We start from the raw sequence: 14654 nt of genomic DNA, 5'->3' as shown, positions 1-14654 counted from the left end.
AATGAATCTTATCCTCTGCCGTTCATTGTTGAAGACATGTCTCTACCTCTAGTGACTACTAGGTTGGGAAGTCCAGGAGTTCATTGTCAAGGTATAAGCTCAAAACGTTATTTGATTATGTGCTCTCTCAAAATGAAATTTGAGATGACAGCAAGTCGGCCCAGTAGATTTTCAGCCCACGTGCGAGTCGGCCCAGTAGCCCAAGTCCAAGGTCTTCAACCCATAAGCTCTCAGCCCACCACTCCAAGCCCAACAGATCATAAACTCTTAAATTCTTCATTTTTTTTCCTTTTTTGGACGACGTCCCATCCACGTCGAAGTTATATACCTTGAATAAGTGACGTGGCACGTCCCATCCACGTCGAAGTTATATACCTTGAAAAATCTTCCCACCAGGAGAGAGTGGACAACATATGGCCCTTAACATTGACCGCCTAAACTTTGCAAAATCGATCTTATTTTCATTGCATTATTGTGACATAATTATTGGAGCTATGTTTCAAAAAATGTATGTAAACTTATAATTCTATAAATTAAACTTCTGAACTTAATTCTGAAGAACAAAAAATATAAATGATGTTTTCTACATAATTTTTACGGTTTTGTTCGAGAATTTTCAACAAATTATACATAGTATTTTTACTGCCTTCAATTTCAAAATTTTACTTTTAATATATATATTTGTTTAATTAGAAACTATGTTTGAGGAATTACTAATTTATTAACTATTTAAATTGATTACCACTTTAAAAGTATTTTTAAGAATAAACTATCGAACATATCTTCAAAGCATGGGATTACTTACCTTCAAAGTGTGAGAAATGCTTCAAGAAATAGCAAAATACTCTAAAAATCCACCTTTTATAAGAGCTCCAAAGATCTCCTTTTAAGTCAACTTCAACCCATTTTGATAAATAAAAAAAAAGTTTAAATTTAAAAGAAAAATCAAAAGGACATTGTGTATCTCGAGGATCAATCATTTTAAAAAATAAAGCATCAAATCCTAGAGCACTTACACGATATGTCCCATTAGATATTGTATGACCTTAAGATGACCAAAACCGTTCAAAAAGAAAAAAAAATGATTGCGACTAATTAGAGAATATTTAAATTGCGCAATAAAAAGAAACTTACACTAAAATTCAATATGATTTGATGATACATTGAAACGTTATATAATAAAACAAACCAACCATAAAATAAAGGACATAAAACATTGACCATGAATTAGAAATTTAAGCCAAAGAAAAACCAATTATGAATAGCTCTGGCTCAGATGTGTTTTCCAGTTTATTCATGCATTTACTCGAGGTTACTTTTTTAGTCCAATTTTAAAATTAAAATAAATTTTAGAAAACAAATTTATTTTTTAGGTTTGAAAGGTGATTTTTAGGCCGTAGTAAGTAAATAAAATAAAAGCTTTTATTTTAGTTTTTGATTGTAAAGTAGGAGTGAGCATAATTGAAGATGATAGGTTAAATTTAATGGCACAGCTTGCAGTGAGCATTGGAAAAAGTAAGTTGACTTATGAGTCTACTAACTTACTTTTTTGGCTTCTTTTTTTGTGTTTCAATAATAATTATTGGTTTGGTTGGTTGGGCGTGTGTGTATATTATATGGTCACCCATCCATTCAACACAAACGGATTAGTTCAACAGTCTCAATCCCCTACCATTCAACGTCCCAATACCCAAACTATCTTTTAATTTCTTCCTCATAATAAACTTATCCACTATTTTGTTTTCATAAATTAAACCCAGTTTCAATGTTCAGTCTTAATTCTAACAAAAATAATGCCTTACCACCTTTGTTTATGGATACCCAATTAATCCAACTCAATTATTTCACTCTTCTAACCACCCATCATTACAATTCTTACTAACCTTCCATTACTTGTTTCTACCGTGGATATTGTTTTTTGGATATCAATATTAAATTAAATATACGTTTCAATGGATAGCATAATCAATTTCTTGTGTTATAGGCCGACATAGAAGGACAAAATCACATAACAAATTCTCACTACACTTTCATGTGGTCAGCCCCTAGAAAAGCTAACCATATAGATGGCTTCACCAAGAAGGCAACACTGACCTTTAAGAAGATACATTTCATGTGTGCCCTTGAGTCGTGGGATCCTAATTTAATTCGATTTTTTTTGGATGAGTAAAATAATCTTGTAAGCATTGAAGATACAAGAAATGTGAAAAATGTAAAGATAGGCTTAGTCAAAGTTGAGACCAAAGTTTTCAGTAAAGGTAAATATTATGATCCAGTAAAAAATTAAATAGTAAACTGAAAGGCATTCCTTTATAAAATACAAATGTTTGTATTTTATATTTGTATTGGGAAGAATTAAAAAGAATTTAGAAAGGGTGAAAGCGCATTTAAAACATTATGATGCCACAGTTTTTGGATGGTAGGTATGATGCTATATTTTATTTATGAGTGCGTAATATTTTATTGATTGTACTTATATGTCATCCTTTATTTGTTACCTTACCACGCAATACTTTAACCCATACAATTTAATACAATAATGAAGACGTTAGTACTCTATTCAAATTAANTTTTTTTTTTTTTTTTTTTTTTTTTTTTATATAAAATAATTGTTTTTTTTTAAGTATTCTTTTCATAAATACTTAAATGAGATGGTATTCAAACAAAACCGTAGTTTGTATTTATACATTAATGAAATGGCTTTTAACCATTAAAGTGGTGCAGTGAAAGCGTGGTGGGCCCATAATTTATATTTTTTGTTTATTTATCAAAACTTGGCTTTTAATATAAGAAAATTAAAAAAAGATTAAAAAACTAAATTTTAATAAAGATATTCGGTCAGCATAGGTCAAATAAATGAATGCTACAAAAAGTGGCGTAGGAGTAGTTTATTGTAAAAGCGGGCAGTGTAAACACACACTCGTTCAAAAAGCGGTCAGTCCAAAATCAGTTATTCCAAATAAATCCAACCTCCTAATGAATTCAAAATTCAATAATATATGATTTCTGTAACATAATTAACTCCATTACTTTACATTAATAAGAAATAATAATGACGTCATATTCCATAGAGACTTGAATGGGGTCAACATGAAAGGCAAATGGGTACAAAAGCATTAACACATAGTGGAGTGCAGTAGCAGTAGCAGCAGCATATTTGGACCCAAATGCTTCAAATATGATTTATAAACTTAGGCTTATATGACTATGGCCTTCAAGCCCAAAGCATGAAAACACAAGATATTTGTATGCCACATCTTTGTTTGTAAACTAAGTTCAAAATTAGAGAAATGAATTATCATTAATTATCATTTTTTTAAAGAAATAAAAATTACTTTCAAAATATAAATACTTGTAACATAAGGCATTTGGTAGATATAGTTTGAAGGGTATAGAATCAAATGTCAACTTGATTTGATTTGATATGAACTAGTTTCGTGTTTTTCTAATTATTCGATAAAAAGCATAGTAATATTAAGGTTTTATATGAGAATTTATGAAATTTAAAGTTGTTTTAAAAATATGAAACAAAGAAATAAAAGGAAGAATATATTCTGAAATAAATAGTGAGATAGTAACCGACCATTTGGAATGAATTAGGAATCATTTTATCACAATTTTAAGTTATAAGCGATCCATTTACCCATCTTCTTCCACCCAATATATACCTCACACATAGCTTTCAATTCTTTTGAATATTTAACCAATTTTTTCTTTTCATTTTTCTCTCCATTTCTCCAAATATCAAATTTAAATGTTATTATTAATATCTAAATATCTGCACATAGGAAATTAAAATTTTATTTTTGAGTAGAACAGAATTGGAAAGATAATATGACCACTAACTTATTTTATTAATAAAAAATAAAATAAAAATGAAGCCATATAATGTGTGTCCCTTTTGGAACACTGCGCTACCACCATGCTTTACTAACACCTTTTCGTGCGGTTGACTCTTGTGTTTTTCTTTTTGTTTTTCTCCATTCACTTTTTCATTCCATTTCCAACCATTTTTCTAAATACATAAATAAATTGCTTTTTCTTATATATATATATATATATAAAAGTCAATTATTTACTACACTTTCGATATTTGGTGATCCCAATATTTTCATGCGTTTTATGTAATGTGGTCATATTACTTACTTGTACGAGCGAAAGATTATCTCTTTAGTGATTTAATAAAAATAAATAAAAATACATATATGATAAGAGAGAGAAAGAAGGGCAATAACCAGAGAGGAGAGAATTGAATTATATAATTGGAAAAGGACACGAAAGCACTAATTGATATGATTTACAAGACGTACATAAAATTGCACCAAGAAATAGAAATGATTTTAGAATTGGAAAATTGGGTTTAGGATAATAAAAATTTGTTATTAAATTTATGTAACCTGGAATAATTTAAAATTTTGATTGGCTGCAACAGGAATCAGAATTAAATAATTATCTATTTTAGGAGACAAATGTATCCTTCTAGAAGCACACTCCTTATAGTGTGAGCTGTAAAATGGAATTTAGCAACCAAGCTCCTTCATTTTATTATTATTATTATTTTTTACTTTTCCCAAAAAAATAAAAAGGAATCACGTTTCATGTAATTAAATCTAATTTACCCACCCATTAATTAATTAAAAAAAAGTGATTCCTTTCTCTTTCCCGTATTCTAAAATATTTATTTGTTTGTTTTTGAAATAAAAATAAAATAAATTAAAAATGATTTGCTTGGTTCACATCATGTATGGGTCTCACAATTTCCACACTCCACTTATAAATCCAAACCTCTGTTTCATCATCCATTACCAATCCAAAATCACCGCCCTCTCTTTCTCTCTCTAAAGATGCCATTTTTGAACTTTCCACCATCCTCTGTCTTTCTGCTTTTCACTCTCTCCTTCTTCCACTTCTTCGCTGTGGGTCTCTTCTCCAACGTCGACTACGATATTCTGATTCGTGTCAAGAACACCCATCTCGACGATCCCGATGGAGCTTTGAAGGATTGGGTTCCCAACCAAGCTCACACCCCCTGTTCTTGGACTGGCATCACCTGCGATTCCACTAACTTTTCTGTTCTTGCCATTAATTTGACCACTTCCAACATCGCCGGCGGATTTCCCTACGATTTCTGCCGGATTCCCACCCTTCAAAACCTTTCTATCACAGTCACCAACATCAATGGAACTTTACTCTCCCCTTCCTTCTCTCTCTGTTCTCACCTCCAACTCCTCAATCTTTCCTCTAATCTACTTGTCGGTAGGCTGCCCGAGTTTTCCCCTCTTTTCACACAGCTTCAAATTCTCGATCTCTCCTCCAATAATTTCACCGGCGATGTTCCTCTCAGTTTCGGCCAGTTGCCGGCGCTCAGAGTGCTTCGTTTGACGATGAATTTGCTCGACGGCCCTGTCCCCTCTGTTCTGGGAAATCTCAGTCAGCTAACCGAAATGGCCATCGCTTATAATCCCTTCAAACCGAGTCCCTTACCGTCCGAATACGGAAACCTGTCAAAACTCGAAAATATGTTTATAACCACAGCAAATCTCATCGGACCCATTCCTGGTTCCATCGGAAAACTTGCTATGCTTACCAATCTTGATTTAACTTTCAATTCGATATCTGGCCCGCTCCCGGATTCAATCGGCGGACTCAGGAGCATACAGAGTATCCAACTCTACAATAACCGAATCTCCGGTGAATTGCCAGAGAGCATCGGTAATTGGACTTCTCTGTCACGTCTCGACCTCTCGCAGAATAGTCTCACCGGAAAGTTACCGGATAAATTTGCTGCGATCCCTCTAGAAATTCTGCATCTCAATGACAATTTCCTGGAAGGGGAGTTTCCGGAGAGTTTAGCTTCGAGCCCACATCTTACAGATTTGAAACTGTTCAACAATAGCTTTTCTGGGACACTTCCCCAAAATTTGGGTCTCAACTCTCCCTTTACTGAGATTGATTTCTCTTCCAACCATTTCGAAGGTAATATTCCGAAATTTCTCTGCCAACAAAACCGCCTTCAGAAATTTATTTTATTCAGCAACAGCTTCTCTGGGAATTTCCCAGAATCGTACGGCGCTTGTGATTCTCTTGTATATGTCAGAGTCGAGGACAATCAACTTTCCGGCGAGGTACCGGACTCGTTCTGGAAACTCCCTAAGCTTAATAGCATACAGATGTCGGATAATCAATTTCAGGGCTCCATTCCGCCGGCGATAAGTCTTGCTCGCGATCTCCAAGTGTTGTTGATTTCCGGTAACAACTTCTCCGGCCAATTGCCAGAGGAGATTTGCAAATTGAAAGAGCTAGTTCGGTTTGACATCAGCAGGAACAAATTCTCCGGTGGAGTTCCTTCTTGTATAACAGAGTTGCAGAAACTTCAAAAGCTCGACATGCAAGAAAACCAGTTCGCCGGCGAAATTCCCAAGTTGGTTCAGTTCTGGAAAGAACTAACCGAGCTGAATCTGTCCCATAATCAATTTACCGGCAAGATTCCGCCTCAGCTTGGCGATTTACCGGTTCTAACGTACTTGGATCTCTCTTCAAATTTACTCTCCGGCGAAATCCCCGAGGAATTGACAAAGCTGAAACCGGACCAATTCAATTTATCGAACAACAAATTGACCGGAAAAGTTCCATCCGGCCTCGACAACGAACAGTTCGTCGGTAGTTTACTGGGTAATCCGGGTCTCTGTAGCTCGGATTTGAAGCCACTGAGGCGGTGCTCGAAATCCAAACCCTCAAGCTTCTATGTTCTGGTGATTCTCTCAGTTCTAGCTTTCGTTCTCATCGGGTCTCTCATTTGGGTAATCAAATTCAAGATGAATCTGTTGGGCAAATCCAAATCTCCATGGACGGCGACCAAGTTCCAAAGGGTCGGGTTCGACGAAGAAGACGTAATTCCTCATCTAACCAAAGGGAATATAATCGGGTCGGGCGGTTCGGGTACAGTATTCAAAGTGAATCTGAAAACAGGTCAGACCGTAGCCGCCAAAAGTCTGTGGAGAGGCCACAACCAATCGGATATTGAATCGGTTTTCCAATCGGAAGTTGAGACGTTGGGTCGGATCCGGCATGCCAATATTGTGAAGTTGATATTCAGTTGCAGCAATGGCGAAGGAAGTAGAATCCTTGTGTACGAGTACATGGAGAATGGAAGCTTAGGAGATGTTCTACACGAGAACAAATCCGAAGCTTTATCAGATTGGTCTAAAAGATTGAACATCGCCATGGGAGCGGCTCAGGGATTAGCTTATCTGCACCATGACTGCGTCCCTCCAATAATCCATCGCGACGTGAAGAGCAACAACATTCTGTTGGACGCTGAATTTTGCCCTCGAGTGGCTGATTTTGGGCTGGCAAAGACGCTGGAACGCCAAACAGAGGGCAACGATGCTGGTGTCATGTCTCGCATCGCTGGCTCCTACGGCTATATTGCTCCCGGTATGCAACATCTAAAAGCTAAAGCCTTTTAAGTTTTTAATCATACTACAACTCATATTAATCTTAATATTTTGAATTGCATTGCAGAATATGGATATACTATGAAGGTAACGGAGAAGAGTGACGTGTATAGCTTTGGAGTAGTTTTGATGGAGTTAGTGACGGGGAAGCGACCAAACGACCCGAGTTTCGGGGAGAACAGAGATATCGTGAAATGGGTAACAGAGGCTGCTTTAGCAGAGGTTGAGGAGAAAGGGTTGAGCTTGGATGAGATAATTGATGAAAAGTTGGATCCAAGAACATGTGAAGTAGAGGAGATAGCGAAGATTTTGGATGTGGCTGTGCTTTGTACCTCTGCTTTGCCCATTGACAGACCTTCCATGAGAAAAGTAGTTGAGATGATAAGAGACACCAAACTCCCTCCTTCTAAGTCATGAACCTTTAGTTTTTTCTTACTTAGTGTTAATATATATATATAGTAGCGTTTACTTGAATGAGATGAACTAATCTAAAGCCATAGGTTTTTTTCTTTATCTTCAATGAATTTAATCTCATTAGTTATAATTTCTAATGTCACAAACACATTAGAAATTATAACAAATGAGAAATATAAACGTTTGTCATTTTTAATTATAGTGAGAATTAACTTTGTTTTATCGTTATCTTTGGTTGAGATGGAGAGTATTGTATGTGGTCCATTACCCGTGGCCACCTAAAGACGTATGGGATGTAACTTGTGAGAATCTTGAGCAGTGCTCTTGATACTCGTTGAGTTGACTCGAATTAAATAGCGTACAAGCAAAAACCACTAATGTGACAAAATGGGATTTTTTGTGTGTTTGTGAGGCTATAACATGATTGTGAGACATCTCTCTTCGACCACAAATAAGGTTTTATTGTAGCTTCAACGTTTGTAATTACGTATATTTGATATCTAGAAATTATGAATCCTAATTTAGTGTTTGTCAAGAGTATGATATAAGTTAATGTTGAACTAAAATATGGAGGAGAAGATATAACTGAACCTTTCATGAAAAGTATTACATTCTTAGAATGACTGAAATGAGTGAGTTTGACTTCCGTTCAATTTTGATATATCTTATTAGCGGCGTACATTCAAAAGATTTTCTACAAAGAATTCATCATGATTGGACGTAGATTCTCTAAAAACTTATGAACGTTTAAAGAAAAATTATTAATTCCTATTTTATATTACTTGTAATTTTTTCTTGACATGTTGGATCTTTGTACTACAAAGATTTTGTTGTCTTGAAACATACAAAATTTTGTCACTTCTCTTCTTTGGTAGTTTAACTGTTGTAATCTCTACTTCCATGTCATACTAAAATACGCTCCCTACTTTTATTGCGACTGTTTTAATTTAAACCACTTGCTAAATTTTGTAACTGTTATTCAACTATGGTTGCAAGTCAATAGAGTTTATGGCTACAAGAAATGCTGATAGGTAGGAACCATGTGTCGGGAATTGTGATAGAATCCGCTTCTCATTTATTAATAAAACAATTTATATAAGGAAGTCCATTTTTTTCACACTTATAAACAATATTTTATTTTCTTCCTTAACCGATGTGAGATTAATCAATCACCCCTTTACTGGAACACATCTTCCAGTGAGAGATTTCCACCCACACACTAATGCTTTCTTGCTAGAACACATCTTCAATGAGAGATTTCCACACACTAATGCTTCTCTTCAATGAGAGATTTCCACACACTAATGCTTCTCTTCAATGAGAGATTTCCACACACTAATGCTTCATTCTCCTTTCCAACCGAGATCTCCCAATAAGATTATATAAGACTAAACTACAAAAAAAATTAATTTCTCTTATAACTCTATTAATTGAAAAGATAATGTTTTATAAAGTGATCATATGTGACTCCATCTTCAATGAGATGTAAACCACTGCTTGTCAACGTTTGTCCTCGATTGGAAACGTAGTCTTATGAAACGGAATTTATTTATTGCATATAAGAAAATAGATAAGTAGTTCCTAAGGGTTGATTTTAGTAGAGTATTGAGATCATACCCTCTCACTACTCAAGAGAGGCTTAGTTTATAATTCGATCATAAATAACCTATTTGTTCATAGGCACAATTTATTCTATATTGCATTAAAAGTCATAAAAGTTCAACACCCTTGCTAAAAATAAATTTAGTTGAAAGAATTTGAAATGTTTAAATTAATATTTAATATCACATATAAATGAGATTTAAATAAAAATGTATCGTTAATATTTATAAATCGAAGTTCCTATTCCATCTTTGTTGATAAACCAAACAACTGCTTCAGTTTACCAAGTAAACATCACCACCTCAAATACTATTATTACTTACAAACTCACATTTCAATCCAAACACAGCATAATGCAAACTGAACCTTAGAATGGTGGAAAGTTTGGCTTATTAATCAGGAAGGATAGTCTTGACAACACAAGAAATTAAACCATGATTCATTCACATAGGACCCTGCTAGCATTTAACAAATGCAAAATGGCCCACGCATCATTAAAAAGAAAAATCCAACCAAACGGGTCAACGAAGTCTTTCTGATATGAACCAAATGAGAAGTAGAATTACCATGCTCGATGTCCCCTTGAACCAAAATAGTCCTCAGTGATGTTTCACCTCAAAGAGACCATCGGGACCTGATGCAAAAGGGATTGAAAATAAAACAATATTATTTTCACAATAAATAATAAACAGAAAAGGAGCAAATGAGCAACGAGCAGAGAGCAAAGATGAACGAATATAAGATCATCGATCAAATTCAACCAGTTCTGAAAAATGCCGTGGTACATCATCACCAGCTCTTTTTCCTACGATGATGCTATGACTTTTTCGTTTGTAAAGATTTTAACATTTCAACTGCAGTTCTTCTAAAATATACTGAGAGAAGCAACTGTCGAAAACAGTTACAAAAACATATAACTTTTATTCTAAAATGTTTACTTCTTGGAAACAGCTTACAAACACTTTTATCCCAGAAGTATCCATAGACCATTGAGATGATCGACCAACAGAAAGAGGAAGCTGTTGAACTACCATTAGAAATTTGACCATGGAGCATTTAAAAGTAGTGAGAGTTGGGTTAATGAAAGGACAAGGTTATATAATAGGACTAAAAACTGTTAGCAAGCTGAACGAGGTATTTATGAGCATATTAGTTGCTAGCTGCCAAGTTAGCAGTAAATATATTAGTTACAAGGTAGATGTAAGTTTGCTTGGCATCCAGTAAATATATACTATATGACATCACTGCAGCATCCAGTTCTAGTTACCTCATCAAAACCCAAATTGCGACTGCCAAGAGATATAAAAGATGTCATAGAACTTGTAATGCAATGGCAACTTACCCCATGGGAACTCTTTATTGCGTATGTGCAAATATGGGTATGCCTGCATACAATAAAAACCCAAACAAAAATGAATTGGCCACACATGAGAGTACAATGAATAATGCAACTAGGATATTGAGAAGTGGTAGGAAAATTATAAATTGACTAAAGTTGTAGCTCACAGGGGGCTCTTCATGGTGGGGGTGGCCCTTTGATAGATTATAGAATGCTAAAGTGGTGCAGGCTGCAATGCCTGCATAAGTAATCTTCTCCCATTTTGCCGTTTCAACTGAAATAAAGAAAGAAAATTTGTATGAGAGATAAAGCATAGGCAGTACAAGCATCATTGCGCTCCTGCATAAAATTTTTCTCTCCCACTTGCTTGTACACTATAAGTCTGAAATAGTATTTAAAAATAACAATACATAATTTGTACCCAACTAAGTAAAGGCCACCATCGAGTATATGTTATGGTGGATCAATATAAAATAAATTCACAGCACAGATTGGTTTAGCTCCAACAATTTACTGAAATCACCTCAAAACACAGAATAATGTTCGTTCCCTTACTCGCAACCCAGAATTGTGTGAGGAAAAGAAAGAAAGAAAAAATGGGGGAAATAAAGAAATAAGAGGCAGGCGTAGGATTAGAGGTGTATAAACTTCCCAGAGGAGAATTTTTTTTAACTAAAGCCCTAAACCGTCTAATAAACTTACTGCATATTCCCTTTCCTTCATGTCTTATTTATGTGAAATCAAAAGGAAACTGAACCTACCACAAGCCACATCTAAGACTTTAGAAAGCATTTTTATGTAATTACAGATATCAAGAATGATATTGTTGCCACTCAGTAATGGAACAGGAAGCTTGTGCGCCTCTTGTCTTTTTCCTTACCACGAACTTTAAATCGAAACTACTCCTTTAGCGACTGGAAACCCTATCTACAGTTAATTGTCAAATATGTCATGTATATACTCCCATCCCATTCTATGATTTAACAAAACTATTGAATAATAACATTTAAATCTGAATTTGAAGTTTTTTTTAAAAAAACCTCCCCTTGCAAGACTTGCAATCTAAAAGGAACAAAGAGCGCCCGACCAAATTATCTTGGTCCAAATTTCTGAACACGATTCAATAATTAACATCACCTAGTTTCCCCAATTTCATCATAAAAATAGGCCAGGAAAATGAATGGGCTAAACGAAGTTGCCAAAAGTAACAAGAAAAATTCCGTCAATAAAGAAAAAAAAACATATCCAGAAATACCGAGAGAGAGACTTACGAGCATCGTCGTGAGCAGAGGACGAAAAGCCGCGTTTAGGCTGAGCGGAGTTCCGAGAGGCACCGCGGAAGGCAGCGCGAAGAAGATTGGATCGGATCGTCGCCATTGACATTCTCTTTTGACTCTCTCTTTCTCTAACAAATCGCCAATGCCCGAGTTATAATTGAAATGACCATACCCTTGCAATTTCGATCGAGAGCCCTTTCACCAAAACTTCCCCAAACGTGTGATCTCGGCACGTGCGAGAGAGAGGAGGTCTATAAAGGAATTTCCCACAAATTGATTAAAAAAAAAAAAAAAAAATTTGAATTTAGAGAAATAGTATATGTCAATTACTAGATTAAATATGTTGAGTTGGTAGTTTCTTCTTTATCCTTACACTTTACATTTGTTTCAAAATTATAATTTTATCAACTATTATGATAAATTAATAAAAAATATTTTTAAATCTTTTTAATGTTAAAAACGTTTATTGATAGAGTATAATAATGTTAAGAATTTTTTAAATTTTTTTTTAAAAGTTGAAGGATATTAATTTCTGAAATTAGCCCTCAACTTCCAAAAGCCGAGAGAAAAGTCTATGGTAGCTTTATTAGGATCAAATGCAATGAGAACTTACCAATAGACTATTTACTGAATATTGTTATACTAACATCATTCTACCTTCTTTTGTTCACGTATTGGTAACTGTCAATCGAGGTGGAGAGCCTTAGAAAGTTATATAGTAATAGAGAAGGTCATCTTGGAATGTCGGCCCGTTTGTGTATCATAGATCTTATTGTTTGTTTAAATTTTGTATCTTTGTCAATAAACTTGAATAAACATGTGACCAAATCTCTCTTCGTTTAATTAAAAATATATATTTTAATCAATTAAAATTAAGGTAAGCTCAAATTGACATGCTAAATACTTATGGTAAAAGTACATCAAATAAACTGGTTTGTTATCGAAAGCATATCATAAACAATATTTATTGGTGACAAGGATAATTAAAGTTGTGACAATGACAAATTATACATATCGGTTTCCTATTGTCATTATACATATCGGTTTCCTATGACAATTTCCGTTCAATAATAATTACTTTCTCTAGGTATCTCCTATGGACCATCTCTGCATTTTTTAAACATTTCATATTCCAGCAATGCACTCTGGCGGGGTGATGGGGTAGCGAGATTTGTCGGTGCAATAGTCATAAATCATATGGTTCATACGAACCCATCTGTAATATCTAGCTTGCGTGGGCGTGAGTGATCGATATGCTGGGCCTTCCCACCAATTGTTGGGGTTCGAAGGGCAGTTTGCAGGGCCTGGGACAGGGCACCCCTCGATGTCAAAGTCTTTGTAATAAGCATAGAATGGAGCTTTCTTCCAATCAATCTTCTCCAAACCACCTCTTGTCGCCCAGTCATCGGCTTCCCACAGCGTCGAATACACTCCCATTGGCTGTTGCTTTGGGTATGGAATTCCTCTGGCTTCGTTGTTCTTGTACACTCTTATGGGGATCTCATCCACAGCAAATCTGCATACAATGTAAATAAGTATTATATGCAATACGTACTATATTTATCATCAAAATATTTTATCACAACTTACATGATTCGCGTATGAGACCACGAGATTGAATAAGTATGGAAATCAGCGGAAGGGTCGAACCAAAGGTTCACTCTTTGCTCTCTATCACCTTTCCCATGAGCGTAGATGTTTGTTTGAACTGTGTATGGCTGTCCAGTTCTATTTCCCAAGAACTCGAAGTCTAATTCATCACGTATGGTGTCTGTGTCTGAGTTCATCTACAATGAAACAAACATTATGATTGAATTTAATTTAAAATTAGTTTTCACAAAAATTAAGTTAGCTTATGTTTAATTGTAACTTACATAAAAGGCAGTCACTGTTCCTGCAGAGTCGCCAGGGACGAGTTTGATCTTCATACTCACTTTTCCGAACAAGTATTGACGTTTGGAAGCAAACCCACATCCTAAATCATAAATTTTTAGAGTTGAGGCTTCTTATTCATGTAAAAAATTTAAATTGCATTAAAATTAACTTAATGTCCTTAAAATGTGTGCTTTCCATAAACAAATTAAGTGGGTAACGAGCATTTCACCTGAATTTTGGTCTAGAACGAGTTGAATTCCCCGCCCACCATCGAGTTGCCTGATATGGTTATCCGCCCAGGTCACTCTAAAATCCTCAAGAAAAGTGGCCGGCCGACATGAAACAACGATGAAAAATGCAACAAAACACACGCAAACAAAAGCAATGGCATTGAAACTTCTGAAAGCCATGGGTATGAGTTTGAATGTGATATTTCATAGAACAAAGGAGAGGCTTTATAGAGGGGTAATAAAAGAAAGTGGGTCACAGAGATTAATAAAAAATTGAAATGGGAAATCTCTACCTTCACAACTTAGCTTTCCATACAGCTAATCACAACCCGTAACGAGGCCCTACCTTCACCAACTCAACTATTTTTTTTTTTTTTTTTTTTTTTTTTTTTTTTTTTTTTTTTTTTTTTTTTTTTTTTTTTTTTTTTTTTTTTTTTTTTTTTTTTTTTTTTTTTTTTTT

At 34.8% G+C, this 14654-nt stretch overlaps 3 protein-coding genes across 3 annotated transcripts; 1 reads left to right on the top strand and 2 right to left on the bottom strand.

The window, feature by feature from the left end:
• Positions 1-4781: 4781 nt before the first annotated feature.
• On the top strand, positions 4782-8093 carry LOC111804836 (LRR receptor-like serine/threonine-protein kinase HSL2). The gene is made up of 2 exons (XM_023689636.1): positions 4782-7437; positions 7525-8093. Exons 1-2 carry the CDS (start codon positions 4845-4847, stop codon positions 7872-7874), a joined length of 2943 nt encoding a protein of 980 aa, XP_023545404.1. The 5' UTR covers positions 4782-4844; the 3' UTR covers positions 7875-8093.
• A 1659-nt stretch (positions 8094-9752) lies between these two features.
• Positions 9753-12282, bottom strand: LOC111804877 (cytochrome c oxidase subunit 6a, mitochondrial-like). The gene is made up of 4 exons (XM_023689688.1): positions 12084-12282; positions 10980-11086; positions 10816-10858; positions 9753-10107 (listed from the first exon to the last, which is right to left on the bottom strand). Exons 1-4 carry the CDS (start codon positions 12193-12195, stop codon positions 10073-10075), a joined length of 297 nt encoding a protein of 98 aa, XP_023545456.1. The 5' UTR covers positions 12196-12282; the 3' UTR covers positions 9753-10072.
• A 723-nt stretch (positions 12283-13005) lies between these two features.
• On the bottom strand, positions 13006-14401 carry LOC111804859 (probable xyloglucan endotransglucosylase/hydrolase protein 7). The gene is made up of 4 exons (XM_023689665.1): positions 14194-14401; positions 13964-14064; positions 13680-13876; positions 13006-13605 (listed from the first exon to the last, which is right to left on the bottom strand). The coding sequence occupies exons 1-4, from the start codon at positions 14372-14374 to the stop codon at positions 13215-13217; spliced, it is 870 nt and encodes a 289-aa protein (XP_023545433.1). The 5' UTR covers positions 14375-14401; the 3' UTR covers positions 13006-13214.
• Positions 14402-14654: the final 253 nt, after the last annotated feature.

This window comes from Cucurbita pepo, chromosome LG01 (genome assembly GCF_002806865.2).
Source record: "Cucurbita pepo subsp. pepo cultivar mu-cu-16 chromosome LG01, ASM280686v2, whole genome shotgun sequence".
Classification (NCBI taxonomy): domain Eukaryota; kingdom Viridiplantae; phylum Streptophyta; class Magnoliopsida; order Cucurbitales; family Cucurbitaceae; genus Cucurbita; species Cucurbita pepo.
This window is presented reverse-complemented; position numbering and strand designations above follow the sequence as displayed.

Bases quoted from the DNA above. Each gene is read 5' to 3' on its own strand.
- LOC111804836 (XM_023689636.1), top strand. From the start codon at position 4,845: ATGCCATTTTTGAACTTTCCACCATCCTCTGTCTTTCTGCTTTTCACT. The intron at 7,438-7,524 runs GTATGCAACATC...ATTGCATTGCAG, and splicing joins CTACGGCTATATTGCTCCCG to AATATGGATATACTATGAAG.
- LOC111804877 (XM_023689688.1), bottom strand. From the start codon at position 12,195: ATGTCAATGGCGACGATCCGATCCAATCTTCTTCGCGCTGCCTTCCGC. The intron at 11,087-12,083 runs GTAAGTCTCTCT...TCTTTATTTCAG, and splicing joins CTCTGCTCACGACGATGCTC to TTGAAACGGCAAAATGGGAG. The intron at 10,859-10,979 runs GTGAGCTACAAC...TATTGTATGCAG, and splicing joins CCCACCATGAAGAGCCCCCT to GCATACCCATATTTGCACAT.
- LOC111804859 (XM_023689665.1), bottom strand. From the start codon at position 14,374: ATGGCTTTCAGAAGTTTCAATGCCATTGCTTTTGTTTGCGTGTGTTTT. The intron at 14,065-14,193 runs GTGAAATGCTCG...TTTATGATTTAG, and splicing joins CGTTCTAGACCAAAATTCAG to GATGTGGGTTTGCTTCCAAA. The intron at 13,877-13,963 runs GTAAGTTACAAT...GTTTCATTGTAG, and splicing joins GAACAGTGACTGCCTTTTAT to ATGAACTCAGACACAGACAC.